Here is a 17695-nt window from a genome sequence, read left to right as displayed (position 1 = left end):
CTGCTTGTCAGCTGCTCCCAATGCTGATTTATTTTTTATCTTTCAAATAATTCATATGATTTCGTTCAGAGCCAGGAAGCATTTTTTTTTTTTTACTGTCAAAATCTCCCAACCGTTAAATGGAAGCAATTTCCTCATTGGCGTTCATTCAAACAGCACAAAGCACTTTGGATGTCGTCTGGTACAGTAGACTGACTGACTGCATTTTAGTGAAAATCGGTTGCATACTCTGGGATACATTATCGCCTTTGATTTCATGGTATGACGCCGTCATACGAAGGCTGTGGTTCCCAAAGGAAGTCCAGTCCTACTAGTCCGGTTCAGCTAGGGGTCGAGGATCAGAAGACGAAGGTCGTGAGACCTGAGGTGGTGGAGGTGGAGAAGTGGTGGTGATGGTGGTGTGGTCAGTAGCACTCGGCCCCGACCCACACAAACTCCAGGTAGTGACGGTATACGTTGTGTGTTGATGTGCAATTTCAGAGTTTCATTGTCTCTAGCGTCCATATCTTTTTGCTTTTTTTTTCCCTTTAAAAAAAAAAAATAAAATAAAAAGAGAAATATCAACAAAGAAAAAAAAGAAAGTCACAAAATAAACTCTCCTAAAGAGGCGCGGCGGGTCATAGGTTCATACGTAGATGTTCGGGCCGTTTGGCCATGACGGGGTAGGCCTGCTGCTTCATCTGGCCCAGGTTGACCCCGGCCGGCTGGCGGATGGGCAGCGGGGCCGAGGCCTCGGAGCTGCTCGTTACGTCCATGTGCTCCGGGGTGGACAGCTCCATGGCCTGCTCCTGAGGAGACTGGAGGAGACCGGGTCCTCCGCCGGGGACCAGGGGGCTCCGGGCCCAGCACTCCCCCCCTGAGAACTTCACCGGGCTGCAAGGAGGGAGGCATGTGTTGTTACAAGTTTGCAATAATGAACAATGTGGCATTTCAATATACAGTATATTGCAATGCAAAAATGTGACAATGCGTATCGTGGGGCAGAAAAATGAATCGCAATATTAGCTCCATTTTATTCTGCTGTAGTAATCACAAATGAGACAGCTTGACCATCACAGTTTCATAAGCTCTCCATCTAAACTATATCATTTGTACTTTGTAATGACATTTTTAAATTGTTGTTTACTTTCTAGCAAGTCAGTACCATTGCTAGAAAGATTTGTGGCTCAGAAATAAACATAATTCTGCACAGTCAGACTTTGTCGTCATTATTTATTAGCGTATCATGGTATCCTGGTTGTATTGAATCGTGAACCCCGTATCGCGAATCAAAACGTATCGTGACATAATCATATCGTCCCCTCCCATCGAGAGTCTCAACCATTACACCGTCTCTTAACCACAGACAGAGTTGTTTCTTAGGAGCCTGTCGGGGGCGGGCTGACCTACCTGAGAGGTGTTCTTGGGCTACCCACAAACCGCCGAGGTGAGCGGATTTTTGGCTCAAATGAGAACTTCTCTTTGATGTTTTCCAGGACTGACGGAGCGACATATGTGAAACCCTACAGGGAAGACACAAAGGAGAAATACAGGTTACAGCTGGAGCACAGTCACAGATGAGGGGCGGGCTGTGGGCGGAGCCGGCGAGGGGGAAAACAAACTATCGCTGAGTAAGGAGAAGCAGCGCACTTCAGGTCTAACTGGCTACAGATCTGATAAAGTCACGGAATACAACGTGTGTGAATTACACAGTTGTTGCTCCCAAAAAGCAGGCATGATATTTTTGTGGAAGTTCCCTGTCTTTAAAACTGACTTGTTTCTGCTGTTATTCATATTTGTGTAATGTGCTGCTCTGTGATGCACTATAAGCCTCTTCAGTTAAAGGCACTTAAAAAATAAATTTGACTTGACAAAGTATTTGTGTGACACCAGAGTTGTCTTTGAACTTGAACATAACTTGAAGATAATAGTCTTCTAATTATATATCATACAAAATTTTTGGATCCTACAACTTCTTTAGGCTTAATGCTGATGAAATACAATTCTTATAAAACTGCTCAGCTAACAAGATGCTTACCGTACATTTTTGGTCATGTCTACACATCAAACCTGTGTTGTTTGTTTTTACGTTAAGCGACTAGGGTGAGAATTAGATTACATGAAACTTTATTAATCCTTGTGAGGAAACTGGTGTGGATGGTTGGGGTAGTGGATCATGTCATATAGTGAATACTAGAAGAAAATGACAAAAAAATTCAATATATTTTGGCTAAATACCTAGATGTTGATAAACTAATGAATGATTTTACTTGCATGGAAAGAAGCATGCAGTGCTCAATGCTTTCCTCTAGCCTCATCATCTGTAAAATTGCTCTTTTTTAGGGTGTGTGAGACTTATCAAACTTAAAACAAAATGTGGAGGGGGGAAAAAAGGCGAAAGAGAGAGAGAGATGTTACCAGGAAGGCTTGATTGGCACTCTCACTGAGGGTCGAGTCATCTGGGCTGTCGACCGGCGTCTGACTTGTGAATTTCGAGTCAAACTGACTCACGTCTTCAGCTGATTGCTGCAAAGATGGAGAGGAGACAAACACAGGTGAGGTGCAGAAACATGAGCAGCTGTGTCAGCTAACAAGGTGTGGGGCTGAAACGGGAGAAGACCTGGGTTGAATTACTCAAATCCACTCAATTGATTTTATGTAGGGCAATGGAAAGTGCAAATTGCAAAATAACATTTTGAAGCAAAGGGAACCAACAGTAGGTCAAGTACATTCTTCTTCCCACTGTGAATGTAGTAGGAGTGTAGGACCAACACAGCAAAACAGCTTCTTTCTCAACAGTCCAGGGATCCAATGTCATTCTTGGAACATTTAATTCAGAGCTATATATATCAGAACTTTTTTTGACATTTAACATTCTCAGATTTCCCGCCTGAAACTACAGGATGAAGTTATAATAGTAGTATCTAATTTAGAGTTACTCCCGGTCTGCTCCCCAGTCTACTCACCAGGAAAGGCTTGAAGGGAGGCTCTACTTTCCGGGCCAGCAAATCCTCCCAGTTGATGTGTCGAAAGAAGGGATGAGCCTGTGGGACAGCAAGTACAAACAGTGTGCCATGAACTGTGACATCTAGGGCTGTGCAAACTTTTATATGAACTGGCATTCATGTGGACACAGCTTTTTCCAATTTATGGGAGTGCAAGTGTGTGTATGAATGTGTTTTGGGAGGGGTTGCAGGTCAAGGACACCTGAGTCCCTTGCTTAAGAATCTGTCTTAAACTACTTTGAACAACAAAACAGCCTCTTGTGATTTGGAAATTGCAGTACGCAATATTAAATTTTTTATTGTTTTTTCCTGGCAGCACCTAATGACAATATCAGACAATTCTTTGCAAATTGTTCTGCTTCGGGCATTGGAACTAGAGTGTCTGATATAAATATATAATATAATATGTTTTCTAGTGCTTAGTGATTCTTCCTTGCCCACAGAGCCGATCTGATGCGTCACTGCATTGGAACTGCGTCCTCCTCCTCCTCCTGCCTGTTCTCACCTGCACCTCTGTGGCGTCTCCTGCCCCTGCTCCCAGCCGCGACGAGGCGTTTCTCTTCAGCAACTGTACACCCAGCAGTCAAATGTCAGAAGAATACTTACATAACAATTTCACACTTATTTGGAATAACACCCTGAAGGGATACGAGTTACAAAACAAACAGGAGCTACCCGCTTCAGGAGATCTCTAGCTTCTTGTGTGAGGTAGGGGGGGAGGTTGAGCTTGCACTTCAAGATCTTGTCAATGGTCTTTTTTCTGTTTTCGCCAGTGAACGGCGGCTGAAGTGGGGAAAGAAAAAGATTTCAATCTCGTGATTCATAGCTGAGGTAATGTATATTGCAAATTCATTATAGCATAACAAGACAGAAGTAAGTTGAAAGCCGTTTTCATGTTTTTAACTCACCGCTCCTGTGAGCATGTCGTACATCAGAGCTCCCAGACTCCACCAGTCCACTGCTCTGTTGTGTCCGCTCCTCATCAAGATCTCTGGGGCCCTGCAACAATATCCGTGCACATTGCTTACTAATATACTGTAAATCGGTGGAGATAGAAAGTGGGTGCGGAGGTTGGAGGGAGAGTGAGTGTTTGAGTCAGTGTGACTGAGTGTGACTGTGTGAATGTGTGAGTGAAGGAGTGAGGGAGAAGGGGAGAGAGCGTGACTTACATGTACTCTATGGTACCACAGAAAGTGTGGGTGACCGTGCCGTCGTGAATGGACTCTTTACACAGTCCGAAGTCTGTCAGCTTTACGTGGCCTGGGAGGAAAACAATACACTGTCAGACACTGTCATTTTGAATTCTCACACCACCTTGTGGCACAAATACAAGAATAGCTGCATTAGGTCACAACAAAGTCAAACATACAGGGAACTGCAGTTCATGCAGTGTGCACGGTTATTGTGCTGTCAGACTGACCCAGATCCAGAGTTCACATTGGTCGCTGAACACTAGGGATGGGATGATATTCTTATCTCACAATACAATTCCATATGGGTTCACGATTCAATACAACCGTGATCCGATGTAATAAATAAAAGTTCAATGACAACAAAGTCTTATTTTGGAGTCACAAATCTTTCTAGCATTGTCTTGCTAGAATGTAAACAACAATTTAAAAATGTCATTAGTGCAAATAATATAATTTGAATGGAGAGCTTGTGAAACTGTGATGGTCAAGCCGTCTCATTTGTGATTACTACAGCAGAATAAAATGGAGCTAATATCGCGATTCATTTTTCTGCCCCATGATACATATTGTCACATTTTTGTATTGCAATGTATTGAATTTTGATATATTGTCCCATCCCTACTGAACACACATGCACACACCCTTCAAACATGGCCAATTGAGGGTCACCGTGGTTGTTGAACATGTGTACACACAGACATACACCCATGCATCCTCTCCCATGCCCACACACACACACACACACACACACACACACACACACACACACACACACACACACACACACACCTTGGTTGTTGAGCATGATGTTCTCAGGCTTCAGGTCTCTGTAGATGATGCCCTTCTGGTGCAGGTGGCCCAGAGCCATGGAGATCTCTGCCAGGTAAAAACTACAGACAAAAGCAAAGAATACATCTCAAATACAGTCAATCTCAGGCCCAGAGACCAGAGTGTTTCTTCAACTTATGTTTGTGAGCCAAAATGTGTCACAGGTGCGTAGTCGTGCTCACCAGGCTGTGTCTTCCATGAAGATGCCCTCCCTCTCCAGCTGCATGAAAAGCTCTCCTCCTGCACAAGTAAACACACGTTTCGCTTTATGGTACACTGTTAATATGGACGGCACACATACACAGAGAGACCATTCTTTAATTAACCGGAGTGTCCAGGTTTGAGCCCTGCTGAAGTGTCCTTGAGCAAGTCACTGAATCCCTACCAGCTCCAAAGGTGATGTTCTATAGCTGACCCTGACCTCTGACCTCCCTGTGGAGGAGATAAACGAAAAGAAAATGTCACTATGGGGATCAATTCACCATCATATTACTGCATTTTTGGGCTCTATGTATCATGGGTTGGACCCATGTTGGGAAATTTACACCAGCCACGGAGGTACCAAACCAAATTCTGTTATGTTGGTCTACGCTGCCATCCATAAGAAGAAATAATTTAGGTCCAAGCTATTTTCTTGCTGCCATATGGGGTCGCCGATGTGTGAATTTGCCTTGTGCAGCTGTAACCTTTAATTGGGGAATCACACTTAAACTGTAATGCAATCACATTGCTGCAAATTGTGTGCAGAATTCTATGCAAGGATCCCGTGGTTCAAACAAATTGAGATCATACTCTTTTGAACCGGTTATCAATTATCTGGGAGCTGCCCTGTACAGCCACAGTCCTTTACACTGAGCTGCTCCACTGGAGCTCATGACATCCTCGATGGTAGTTTGTTGAGGGAGGTGAGCGTGTTTCTCATTCAGTTTCCCCCAGCCGCTCTGGGAATTTCAACAGACAACTTTCCGGTCACAAGCCTTCTTTTATAACCTCTAGGCAACCGCCGGCCCACTGACAGAACACTCAACCCAATAAATGTCAAAATATTTACTGTACAAATTCCTTTCTGAATCTTCCCACTGGTAAACAGCACATGACTAATTAACTGAACCCGCCAAACATTAGTGTAGCTTAATGCTGTTTGAAGGAAAAAGGGAAAGAAGGGAAAAAAAAACCATTTGAGAACCTTCCCAAGTAAGACCTGTAAACTGCAAGAGCCTACAAACCTATCTGTATTGAGGAACATTAATGTCTAAAGGGCGGGACGGGATCTCAGGAGATGGAGGAGAGGCGGAAAGAATGGCTGGCCATCCATCTCGGTGTCTTTTTGTGAATAGTGTGTGTGTGTGAGAGAGAGGCTGAGAAAGATATAGAGGGATGTGTGTGTGTGTGTGTGAGAGAGAGCGAGAGTGAGCAAGGGGGGGGTGGGGGTGGGGGGTGTACATAAATGTCCTTAAAACATTTTGAGCCTCTGTATAATCTGAAATTTATGTGAATAAGGCAAAAGTAAACATGTCGTCCCTCATGCATGAAACAGTCACTGTTTGGTCTAATCATTTAAAATGATGTGACCCAATGCTTGTACTCTTTCTCAGTGGATTCATGTGTGTGTCATAGCTCAGATGTCGCTGATAGAGGTCTGACTAAACTTGTGGGCATGACGCATCTCACTAATGCGTTTGCTCCCATTAGGCCAATCAGTATCATTTGTAAGGAGCTGGATTTGTGTAGCAACTTTTGTGTCAATCGGGCTTAACGGTGGAGGAGTTAGGACCTTTAATTCTAGCGCCTCCATCAAGCCAATTAGTGTTAAGGCAAGAACACAGTGCCAAAATAGACCCACTTGTGTATGTGTGTCTTCCTGTAACAAAGTGTGTGTTTTGCTCTGTACTGACCGCTGAGGTACTCCAGGATGAGGTACAGCTTGCCTCCTGTCTGGAAGGCGTAGATGAGATCCACGATGAAGGGATGCTTCACCTCTTCCAGTATGTTCCGCTCTGCCTTGGTGTGGGCTGTGTCCTTAGCGTTGCGTACAATCATAGCCTGGTGGTTCCCCCCAACAAAAAAACATCATTAGTCATCATCAACATTAGTCAAGAGGCAGATAGTACGCCACTAAGGGTGGTGATACACTGGGTAGTTTTTTTTGGACAATGCAGATGCAAAAGGCTCAAGAGACACAGTGTCCAGAACCGATACCAAGGTTTTCAAGTCAACAAGTGGTGTATTGTTGCTTTACCAGTTTGTTGCTTCACCATAATACTGGTTGCTTATTGGTCCTAAATGACTAATAGGAGCTAAAAATATTTTGCTATGCAATATTTGAGAGGCAGGGATGGAACTTTTGGCACGAAATCAAAACCATGCTTTAAAATTATTATTATATTACAATTATACTGGCAGGCTGAACATCACAGTGAGTTTATCTGTACATAGCCAGTCCCTACAGGTCTTCCAGCTCTCCACAAACACCCTGACTCTTTTTTTCTTGTAAACTTTTCGAGGACGGTTTCTTTTCCATTTCCATACACAAACAACTTTTTTGGATGAGGTTTTGTTTGTCGGGCTGCTGCGGATAGTGTTTATGTTGGCTGGCTGCTTCTGTCTGTCAGCTGAAGAGCTGCCTGTCTGTAACTCTGTCACCTCAGCTTTGAGCGTTGGCGTCATGGCAACAGTGCAGAGTTCTGATAGGCAGTCTGAGGCAGTGACAAGCCCTTGGATTTTAAAAGGTAGAATCCAGTTAGAATACAGACAACTGACAGAGAAGCATTGACATTTCTATGACACCGTAACTAAATGTTGGTGTGAATTCATGCATGGGATTGAGAATGTGCTGCCCAATCTCACTCGCCAACTGGGTTAGTGCTTCCTTTTCTCGACTCGTGCCCTGCCAAGAGGGTTCGGGTTAGAAAAAAGGATTAAATAAAAAAATAAAAAAATAAACAAACATTGCCATCCGCTATCATAACACCTCATAATTGCACTAAAATGCAGCAGGCCATTAATTCTGTGGTATAATCTGGCTTCTATCCTAAATCTACAGGGTTTTATCCAGGCAGAGCTGCACATAATTGCCTGGCACTTCGCAGTTTAATGATCGCAAGTGATTGGCTGAAATTTAGCAGGTGTGCAATGTGTCACTAGGGTCATTTTAGCCAATCAAGCAGAAGCAGTGTGAATATCAAGCAGAATCTAATGGGCTGAGACGGAGTGTTTTAAGTGCCAAGGCTGCAGCAGAGCAGCACAGATGGCAATCTACCAACTAGCGGTGAAATCTTACCCCACCACTGGCTTCAAGGACAGCCAATATTTGCAGACAGAAGCAACATAATGTTTATTTGTAATAACAAGCATGCTATTATGTTTGTATAATACAAACTCAATGCAGCTGTACACCACTGCATATGAATTTGTGGTTGCTAATGTAGAAGAAAAGAGATTAGAGCAAGATTGATAGTGGTACTGACTAGGGGGAAAAAAAATTAGTACCTTCTTTAAAACCTTCATGGCAAATATTTTGCCTGAAGCAGCTCCAACAACTTTTCGAACCTGAAAAACCTAAACAGAGAAGAAACGGATTAACACATTTGCTTTAGTCAAATAAAGAGAAGTAAATACTACAACTCAAGTAATTCAGTATTTGACATTACAGAAGCAAAAACATTTAGTGTGTGTGTGTTAGAGTAATTCCTCAAGGCTTGCTGCTTCTTGGGTACGACAAGTACCTTTCCATAACCACCTTTCCCCAGCACCCGCAGCAGCTCAAAGCACTCCGGTCTGATGTTTTCTGTCCCCTGGTTGACGTTGTCCTCTGATATCTCGATCTTCTCACAGTCGTCCATGTTGCTGCGGAGACACATTAAATGTATTATGTCAACACTTGACTTTTTTGAAATACTTGCAAAGTCAGTCGCAAATTCATGCATGCACAGAGGAAAGAGATAAACGCTGTGAACACTTACAACTCAAATCCACTGCACTGGTCCATGAAATCAATGATTTCAGCCTGGCAGAAAAAGAAGAAAACACACTGTAATCACAAATCTTGTGTTCTGTTCTACTGAAGGACTGGAGGGACTGCAGTGGAGGAAATACCTGGCAGCACCAGCTGCTGTACATCCACACTGTAGCCAGCAGTTTGAATTGGTTTGTTGGAATTTGATTAGGGTTTGTTTTGCTTTGTGGTGTTTTTATTCTATAAGCCTAGGGGCTTTTTATCTCATAAGCACATAATTGTTTTACATTTTCTGTGTTTTAGCACTTCACTTCTGCTTTTACTACTGTGCAAATAACTGGTTTCTAATATTACAATAGTTAAATCTGCCATGGAAAAAAACATGCTGTCGACCGCATAAATTTAGCAATGAAATTAGGAATCAAGTTGAATTGAGTGAAAACAGAGGGGCAAAGCTACAAAACATTTAGGTGCCAATGTTTTATAAGAACATATTATATTGCTGCTGTATATATTATTAGACATGATTCGCCTAAATTGAACCTTGCCTGTTCTATGATAATTAACTGCCTATGTTGATAAAGGTGCTCAGTTTCACATTCACACAACAGTGATGTGATACTGACAAACAAGAGCTGTGATGTAATATAGTTAGTTGCCCAATCCTTGCCACATGAACTTCAACACGGTGCAAGATATTTTGCAACAGAATGTGTACCGAAAGCTGTCATCCCTAATGAAAAATCACTTTAATACAGAGACTTATATTGTGTAGAGTGTTTATACCTTGACCTTGTTATACTTGTATTTTATTTATATATATATGGCCTATATATTTATAAATCTCATATAATCTCATATACTGTCTATGTACTATATGTATATGTATCTGTACTATCTGCATACTTTGTCATACTATGCGTTTCTACAATAGCAGTTTATGGTTTTGTTGTAGTCGTACAGATATTTGTGTAGGGTAATTTATTACAGGATTACTGTAGTTCTTTCTCATTAGAGAACAGCTAACAGTGAGGACATGTACAGTTGAGAACTCTTTTAAGAAGCGGTATTTACTATCACTTAAATAATGTGTTACTTTATGGTATTAAAGTAAGTTACGGTCTAAGTTTTAAGTAGTGTTACACTAGTGCATTTTGAGCTCTATGTCACACAGCCTTCAGGTCCATTGGGCTCCACTCTGCAGCAGACTTGCCAAAATAAACTGTTGCACGCCAGCGAGCGACCAAGGACCATTTGTCACTGCAGCAGCTCTGGCCAAGTAAGGCTTGTCTGCACAACTTGCATAATAAATCGAAATTCACAGCAATGGTTTTGACATTTGACGTTAGCCATGCGTTGCATTTTAGCAATGAGCCTAACATTACTGGTAAAAAAAATACAGAACAAGTGACAGCTCAGTCATGGTCGCTGTCAAGCTAACGGTGGCGAGCTAGCATTAGCTGCTGCTAACCCTGTCAAAAAAGGCCTGAACGCATCGGCTGCAAACCGAGAGGAGTAGGCCTATGCTGGCTGGCAGGCTACCAAGCTAGCTACTATGCATGTAGCATGGCTATGATGAACAGTTGCTGCGAAAACTCTCGCAATTACAGCCGACGCGGTTTATTAAAGTACCTCCTCAATCTCATCATCGGAGACATTTTCCTCCGGCTGATCCAAATCAATGTCAAACACCCCAGCCATGGCAGCGTTTCGTTCAGATCGCTCTCTCTCGGACCGTGAGAATAGCTGGCGTCCCCCACCTCATGGACAAACACACACCGCCGCCATAACCGGCTACTACACTGAGCATGCGCACTGCTCGACTGAGCAAAAGGGGCGGTAACCTCACTGATTTTGTTGTTGCAGGAAGAACCGGTTTGTGGTACACATCAGAGCCATACAGCGATAATACGCCACTGTATTAAAAAGAAAGAACGCAAATGTTCAAAAGATATCATATTTTTCTATATACCTACAATATACCTATAATAATTGAATGCTATATTTTCAGCAAAACAATAAAGTTGTTGAACAGTAGCCAAACAAAGTGGTTGCTAGGCGACACATAAGTGCCCGTTATTTCGGGTATTTTACACAGGACATGATTTCAAACTGGACACAGCCATGAGAACCGGAACTATCCACTATATTTTGTATGGATATTTGTGTACGTTATATGCCTACAAAGATATATATCCATGTGAAGGACATTTAAAGCAACACCAACTGAGTCTTCATTAAATATATTCTTAATTTTCACGTTGGTACTTTATATTACTCAAAAACTTTGCAACACATGTTCACTACCAAGACTTTTATTTTGGAAGTTTGACCGGAAATCCTACTTTAAGTTGATACTGGCGGAGCGGCAGCTGAGTAGCAGCAGGCACAGAGCTTCAAAACACAATCATGTCAAACTTGACTCAAGGCGTGAATTTACCTGTGGAGTTCACACAGTCTGCTCTTATAGACTGATAAGAAAACTAGTCATCCTACTTACGAGTAAAGTTCCTATTCTTCATCTGGCTGCAAAATGTCCATCGTGACAGTACAGCTCGGCCAGTGCGGTAACCAAGTGGGCCAGGAGTTCTTCGATATAATCTGCAACGATGCACAGGAGGAGGGGCAGAGGAAAGCATACAGTGAATCCAGCACTGAACGGTTCTTCCATGAAACAACACATGGAGGTAAGGAGGCTTCACCCATCTGTCTGCCCCCCCCCCCCCCACACACACACACACACACACACACACAAAAGAAAATCCTTTTTTCTTGATTGAAATAAGTTTGGTGTGTGTGTCTGTCATGTGTTTTGTCTAACCAGACCTTGTGGCCAGGGCAGTGCTCATTGACATGGAGCCTAAAGTGATCAACCACAGCATGAGCAAGGCAGCAAAGTCTGGCAGGTGGGGGTACGGAGACACTTCCCACTTCAGCCAGAAGCAAGGCTCTGGAAACAACTGGGCCAATGGGTAAGGGACTTTCATAGACAGAGAGAGCCATTCCTTCATTTTGTCTTTCACATCCACAGAAAATCTTTAAAAAAAACATCAGCCATTAGAAAGGGAAGTCACTGCTGGCTCCGTTAAGCTCCACTCTGCAGAGCAAAAATAGACTGCTGTTGTTGCAGTAATAGATCAGTAACAGTAACATTATAGTAGTTGAATAAACACTGCTAAATGCATTTCAGTCAGCTGAACAGGTCATTTTCCATGTGGAGATTAACAGTGACAGAAATGACAAAGTGACAGACATATTGGTGACCATGTGTATGGGTGTGACCAGGAACATAAGCAGGACAGCGGTAATCTCCCATTAGAAATGAATGGAAAAACAACTGATGAGTCACTTGTGTGATACTGACAGATGGCTCTCTTGCTTCTTGCCTGGCTCTAGGTACTGTGTCCACGGGCCTCGTCATGGAGAGGTGGTGGAGGAGCTGGTGAGGCGAGAGGTGGAGCGCTGCGACAGACTGGCCGGGATCATGGCCATGATGAGCGTGGCGGGGGGCACGGGGTCCGGGGTGGGCACCTACGTCACCCAGTGTCTCCGAGACATCTACCCCAACTCCTTCATCCTCAACCAGCTCACCTGGCCCTATGGCACTGGAGAGGTGCGTAGGCTGGTCTCAACTGTATTCTGCTGTACTGAATAACAGTAGTGTGTGATGTTATTACATAGAATGATATCTTACAGTAAATAGACCTAGTGTTTTATATTATTACATAGAATGATATGCTTGGATTTATAGAGTGTAATTAAAATAATGACAGCCAAACACACAAGAAGGCTACCAAACTCAGCACTGGTTCTTTTAACGTTAGTCAGTGGTCAGTTAACAGCTCTTTTGCACGTTTTATTTTATTCAAATCCAAGCCAAAGTTGTGATTTATAAAACTGATCTTGATGCCAAAATTACACAGTTTATTCTCCCCAATTTTCTGATTTATCAAAATCTAAAACAGATATCTCTAGTGGTATGAATGCTGTAGGTATACTTTACATTTGTTTGTTTTTTCATATTCTTTGTATGATGGGATCTAAGATGAAGTCAAACAACATTTTTATAATCCATAAGACACAATACATCCCGCGTCAAAACAATGTGTGACAGCTGACTTGTCATCTCTCTGTGACAACCAGATGATTCAGTTTCTTTTTTTTTTTTTTTGCTTCTCCTGTCAGGTGATAGTCCAGAATTACAACTCTGTGCTGACGCTGGCTCACCTCTACCAGCTGTCGGACGCCATCCTGGTGCACGAGAACGACACGGTGCACAGGATCTGCGCTCAGCTGCTCAACATCAAACACATCTCCTTCAGCGACGTCAACGGGGTCATCGCCCACCAGCTGGGCAGCGTCCTGCAGCCCGCGCTCACTGCCGGCTCCCATGGAGTCTACAGCAGGAACCCTCTGGGTGAGAGAGGCAAACACACACACACACACACACACACACACACACACACAATCCTCTTCCCCATCACAGCAACAGTAACAGTAACATGCAGTGAAGTCTCAGGTGGAATCATGTTAAGACTATGCACTTCATCAGTTCACTCTTTGATACACAACTGTGTAGCAGGGTTGGGGACATTTCTGAATTGAATTGAGAATGCATGGTAAATTCCAATTCAGTGCCTGGAGTTGGAATTGGAACCCAGCTCTAAGGAAACAGAATTGAATTGGAATGACGGGAAACAGAATTGAATTCCAATAAGTTCCATGAAATTCCACTTCTAAGAGAGGTTGTCTTGACTTGCTAAACATTATGAATCAAATAGAAGACACAAATCAAATACATTCAATCATAATGTATGTATTACAATTAAATGTTATGCATCAAACACCACCTGAAAAGTACCTTTTGATATTTTATGATATGATATATATGAATATATAGCACTATTTGTAATCTCTGATATGTGGTAAGAAAAAAACAAAAAAAAACATGGAATTTCACAGAATTTCATTGAATTAAATTAAACTTCCTGAAATTCCAATTCAATTCCAATTCTGTTTCCTGTAAGTTTTTTCAAATTCTAATTCCAGTTCCTCAGTTGAATTGGAATTGATGAGTTCATTCATGAATTGACCCCAACCCTGCTGTGTACTGTTATGTGGCACTCTTAGCATCACTTACATTCTACGCCATACACACAAACCAGCACCTCTTTACCATTATATTACCATTATTCTTTAACATCTGTCCTCTCTGTCTCCCAGGTGACTTGGTGAGCACCCTGGCGTGCCACCCAGAATACAAGCTGCTGAGTGTGTGCACCATCCCTCAGATGGCCAGCTCCTCCATAGCCTACAGCACCTTCAGCTGGCCAGCGCTGCTCAAACACCTGCGCCAGATGCTCATCTCCAACACCAAGATGGAGGAAGGCAAGTTACGTCAAAATCTGATTTTGGGGGGTTTTGAGGTTCAATTTCAATTCAGTTCGCTATGACAAGATAACAGCATGTTCAGTAAGTTGTTATATGTCTCTGAAAGAAAACTAATTGAAGTGGATTTATCCTCACCTTGGGGGTAATGAATTAACAGGTGAAAACATAATGCACTTAGTTGAAGGAGTTAATTGAAGCAGGGACAGAGGTGTTACTCTGAGCTGAAATTTGGAGCACTCAATTAGGAATTACATGATAAAATCAATTGTAAAGTGGAGTGGGACTTTACAATGAGTGTGGTACTGGTAACAGCAGGAGCAAGGGTTGATCTGCTCTGTGCAGATAGTCCTGAAACAGGTTGCAGTGATACTTGTCAGGGGTTCTCCTCCTGCCCACATTTTCAGGGTCCTTCTGTTTGTCCTGTTTCAGGTATCGACTGGCAGGTGCGTCCACCTTCTGTCCATCCTGGTGGCACGGAGAGGACCAGGAGTCTTGGAGGACCCGGCTTTAACAGCTCTCTGGCCAACCTGCTCATACTGAGAGGGAAGGATGTCTACAGCGCAGAGACGGGTCAGAAAGATGTTTGAATTATACTGGTTGTAAGAAAAAAAAAATAGATAGGGTGTGCCACCCTTAAGGAGCTACTAGCCCACCTAAAATGATTTCATTATCCAGGGTTTCAATGGAGAGTTTTAGTGTCACATGGTGTAAATGCTGGTGCAGGGGCTTTTCCACTGCGACAAGAGTAAAATTTGGGGGAAACACTGAAAACTTGCAGGAAAACGGTCTAATTTGAACATACTGCATATCGGTACAAAACATCACCTATCAGCGACTTCAGTCTAAAAATATCAGTATTGGCCTTCAAGAACCCAAATCTCCGAACCCTAGTTTGAACCCCATATGAAATGCCCATTCTTGCCAAAGTGCCCTTTGGCAAGGCACCTTGCCCTGCTAAGACAAATGAGCAGTTTCCTTCTAGTGAGAGTACTCACTCTGAGATTAAGGGGCTAGTATTAAAAGAAAAGTATTGACTACTGATTCAGGAATCACACAGTTGTCTACACACATTGGCTCCAAGTGCATAGTTCTCTGCTCAAAGCTCTTTTTTTTTTCATGGAACAGAGTTGTCAGTGTTTTTGAAAGACTTAACACATTCGAGCACATGGTGGTGCTATGGGTATGACACAGAAAATGATTTACTGCATTCCATTCTAAATACTTTAGCGCTTTCAGATTATGCAGAACCAAAGGCTGTGAATTGTGTACTGTCCGCAGGCGGCTTTCAGGACCCAGCCCTCTACACCTCCTGGCTCTCATCAGAAGAGGCTTTCAACTTGTGGAAATCCCCAGTGCCTTTCAATAAGTATGAGAAGTCAGCTACACTGGTCAGCAACAGCCAGGCTCTGCTCAAACCCCTGGACAACATGGTGGGGAAAGCCTGGAATATGTTTGCCTCCAGGTGAGTCAAGTCAATTACTTTGAGGAAGATCTGTAAAACAAACCATCTTTTACTGAACAAACTCATATGTTTCTGGTCTGAGATCTACACAAAGTGCTCTTCAATCAAAGTGCAAAGAAGGGGAGCTTTGGGTACAAGGCAGATTCTGCTTCAGAATATGCAAGCGGAGTAGTTTTAGTTTATGTGATGCACTAATGGATGACATTCAAGTCCTGTCTCTGAGGTTTAAAGGAAAAATAAGGCATTACCCTGCTGAGACTGTGGTTTTGTTATCTACACACATTTCTAGTTTCTTTTCAACTTTAATAGAAGAGTGTGTACAAAGGTTTATTTACAATACATGTGCAAAAAGTCACTTGAAAATCTATACTCCGTTGTTTTGTTTCCAGTTTATATGGCTTTCATTCATTCTCCATTCCTTATTATTTTTGCTTGATGTGACAGGGCCTATATCCATCAGTACATCAAGTTTGGGATCTCAGAGGAGGATTTTCTAGACAGCTTTACATCTCTAGAGCAAGTCATCTCCAGCTACAGTCAACTCTGCTAGCAATGGAAAAAACCTCTGACTGTGCCTTTGGACTTCAAGTGGACAAGAGGAGAAGACTACTATGCAGGACATTGCTGATGATTATGAAAGGTTACGTGTTTTTTTTAAATTATTGTATATGTAAATAAAACAAATTATTTGTGGTTTGCTGTAACATTATTCTTTTGTGCATTGGAGCGAAGCATATTCCTTCAGGTGTGACTGACTGCTGTGGCTTTCTGCACAGCAGGAACAGAGGCCAGTTCTTTTTGCCTAAGCTGCACAACAGTACTTGTCCTATAAATTGATGCAGTTTCCTAGAGAATGATCACCAATGGGACATAACTTAATTGACAATTACTGATACTATTAATTTGAATAGATAATGAAAATGAAGTGTATGGGTACAGCAATCAATAGGATTTCTATATATTAAGTTTTTTTTTTTTTTTTTTTTTTTTAAAATAGTACTGTGTAAAGACAAGTGACAAGGGCATTGTATAGTAACATACTTTTGTAACTTTATTAAGGACCAATCTTACATAATATAAATTAACATTCACAGAATCAATATGGTCAAGACAAAACCGTAGCCCCATCATGGATGGTAAAGATGTCACAAATGGACCTCTTGAGGCAAAAGCTCGGCACATTGGACACGACTCAAGCAGGACAAGCATGTTGAGATGCTGTAGGCCCAAAGCTTCAGCCAGCTTACAGACCGTTGTTGCCGTGACAATTTAACAGCCAACACCAGTCTGATAAGCTAGCTGACAGGATGGGAAAGCAGGGTCAAGGTGCGCACTACTGACAACGGAGGAGTGGAGAGAAGAGGGTCGGTCCTTATCCACAGGCAAGAGTCAACTGGAGTCTGCCATCAGTCACAAACTAGTTGGTATGGTTCAGGCAGAGGGGCTGATCCCCAACACAGATAGGATTTGGGGGGTCCGAGAGGAAGAGAGAGAGAGAGACAAAGGACCCAGATACTCAAACTGGTGAGTCTGAATCAACACAGACCAACAGCAGAATATTCAGATAACAATGAATAACAAAAAGCAAATTTAACTGCCAATATTAAATAAGGATGCGATAGCAATCCGCAAATAAAATTCTCATTAAACAAAAGTGAAACTTCAGCATGACAACTCTTCACTTACCTTAAAGATGATCATTTCTCCTAAAAGACAATCATGCATTACATGGGTCTTGATGGTGAAAAATGAACAGCTCTTAAACATCACCATCACAAGTGAAATGAAGCTCACCATGAGGAACACACTAAGTCAATCTTGTTCTCCTATAATAGAAATAATAATAGAACTACAAAGCAAAAGATGACAAACTCAGACTTGG

The 17695-nt window shown here is 42.4% G+C and overlaps 2 protein-coding genes across 3 annotated transcripts; one reads left to right on the top strand and one right to left on the bottom strand.

The window, feature by feature from the left end:
- Positions 1-534: 534 nt before the first annotated feature.
- On the bottom strand, positions 535-11472 carry rps6kb1b (ribosomal protein S6 kinase b, polypeptide 1b). 2 transcript variants are annotated; one of them, XM_078284045.1, is made up of 15 exons: positions 11461-11472; positions 8968-9011; positions 8731-8851; positions 8495-8563; positions 6901-7048; positions 5188-5245; positions 4967-5067; positions 4154-4244; positions 3893-3983; positions 3660-3767; positions 3490-3552; positions 2946-3023; positions 2398-2505; positions 1390-1502; positions 535-873 (listed from the first exon to the last, which is right to left on the bottom strand). In XM_078284045.1, exons 2-15 carry the CDS (start codon positions 8991-8993, stop codon positions 618-620), a joined length of 1431 nt encoding a protein of 476 aa, XP_078140171.1. In that variant the 5' UTR covers positions 8994-9011; positions 11461-11472; the 3' UTR covers positions 535-617. The 2 variants fall into 2 exon arrangements, with proteins under 2 accessions (XP_078140171.1, XP_071752066.1); XM_071895965.2 differs by lacking the exon at positions 11461-11472 and adding an exon at positions 10593-10750.
- On the top strand, positions 11349-16509 carry tubd1 (tubulin, delta 1). The gene is made up of 8 exons (XM_071898313.2): positions 11349-11647; positions 11785-11932; positions 12357-12573; positions 13146-13377; positions 14184-14348; positions 14781-14921; positions 15630-15813; positions 16258-16509. Exons 1-8 carry the CDS (start codon positions 11494-11496, stop codon positions 16361-16363), a joined length of 1347 nt encoding a protein of 448 aa, XP_071754414.1. The 5' UTR covers positions 11349-11493; the 3' UTR covers positions 16364-16509.
- Positions 16510-17695: the final 1186 nt, after the last annotated feature.

Source organism: Centroberyx gerrardi, chromosome 6, assembly GCF_048128805.1.
Source record: "Centroberyx gerrardi isolate f3 chromosome 6, fCenGer3.hap1.cur.20231027, whole genome shotgun sequence".
NCBI classification, from domain to species: Eukaryota; Metazoa; Chordata; class Actinopteri; order Beryciformes; family Berycidae; genus Centroberyx; species Centroberyx gerrardi.
This window is presented reverse-complemented; position numbering and strand designations above follow the sequence as displayed.

Coding starts and splice junctions, on each gene's coding strand:
- tubd1 (XM_071898313.2), top strand. CDS start 11,494: ATGTCCATCGTGACAGTACAGCTCGGCCAGTGCGGTAACCAAGTGGGC. Junction 14,349..14,780: donor CAACACCAAGATGGAGGAAG/GCAAGTTACGTC, acceptor GTCCTGTTTCAG/GTATCGACTGGCAGGTGCGT. Junction 14,922..15,629: donor TGTCTACAGCGCAGAGACGG/GTCAGAAAGATG, acceptor TACTGTCCGCAG/GCGGCTTTCAGGACCCAGCC.
- rps6kb1b (XM_071895965.2), bottom strand. CDS start 10,661: ATGGCTGGGGTGTTTGACATTGATTTGGATCAGCCGGAGGAAAATGTC. Junction 5,068..5,187: donor TTCATGGAAGACACAGCCTG/GTGAGCACGACT, acceptor TTTTGTCTGTAG/TTTTTACCTGGCAGAGATCT. Junction 1,503..2,397: donor GTGCCAATCAAGCCTTCCTG/GTAACATCTCTC, acceptor TCTTCCCTGTAG/GGTTTCACATATGTCGCTCC.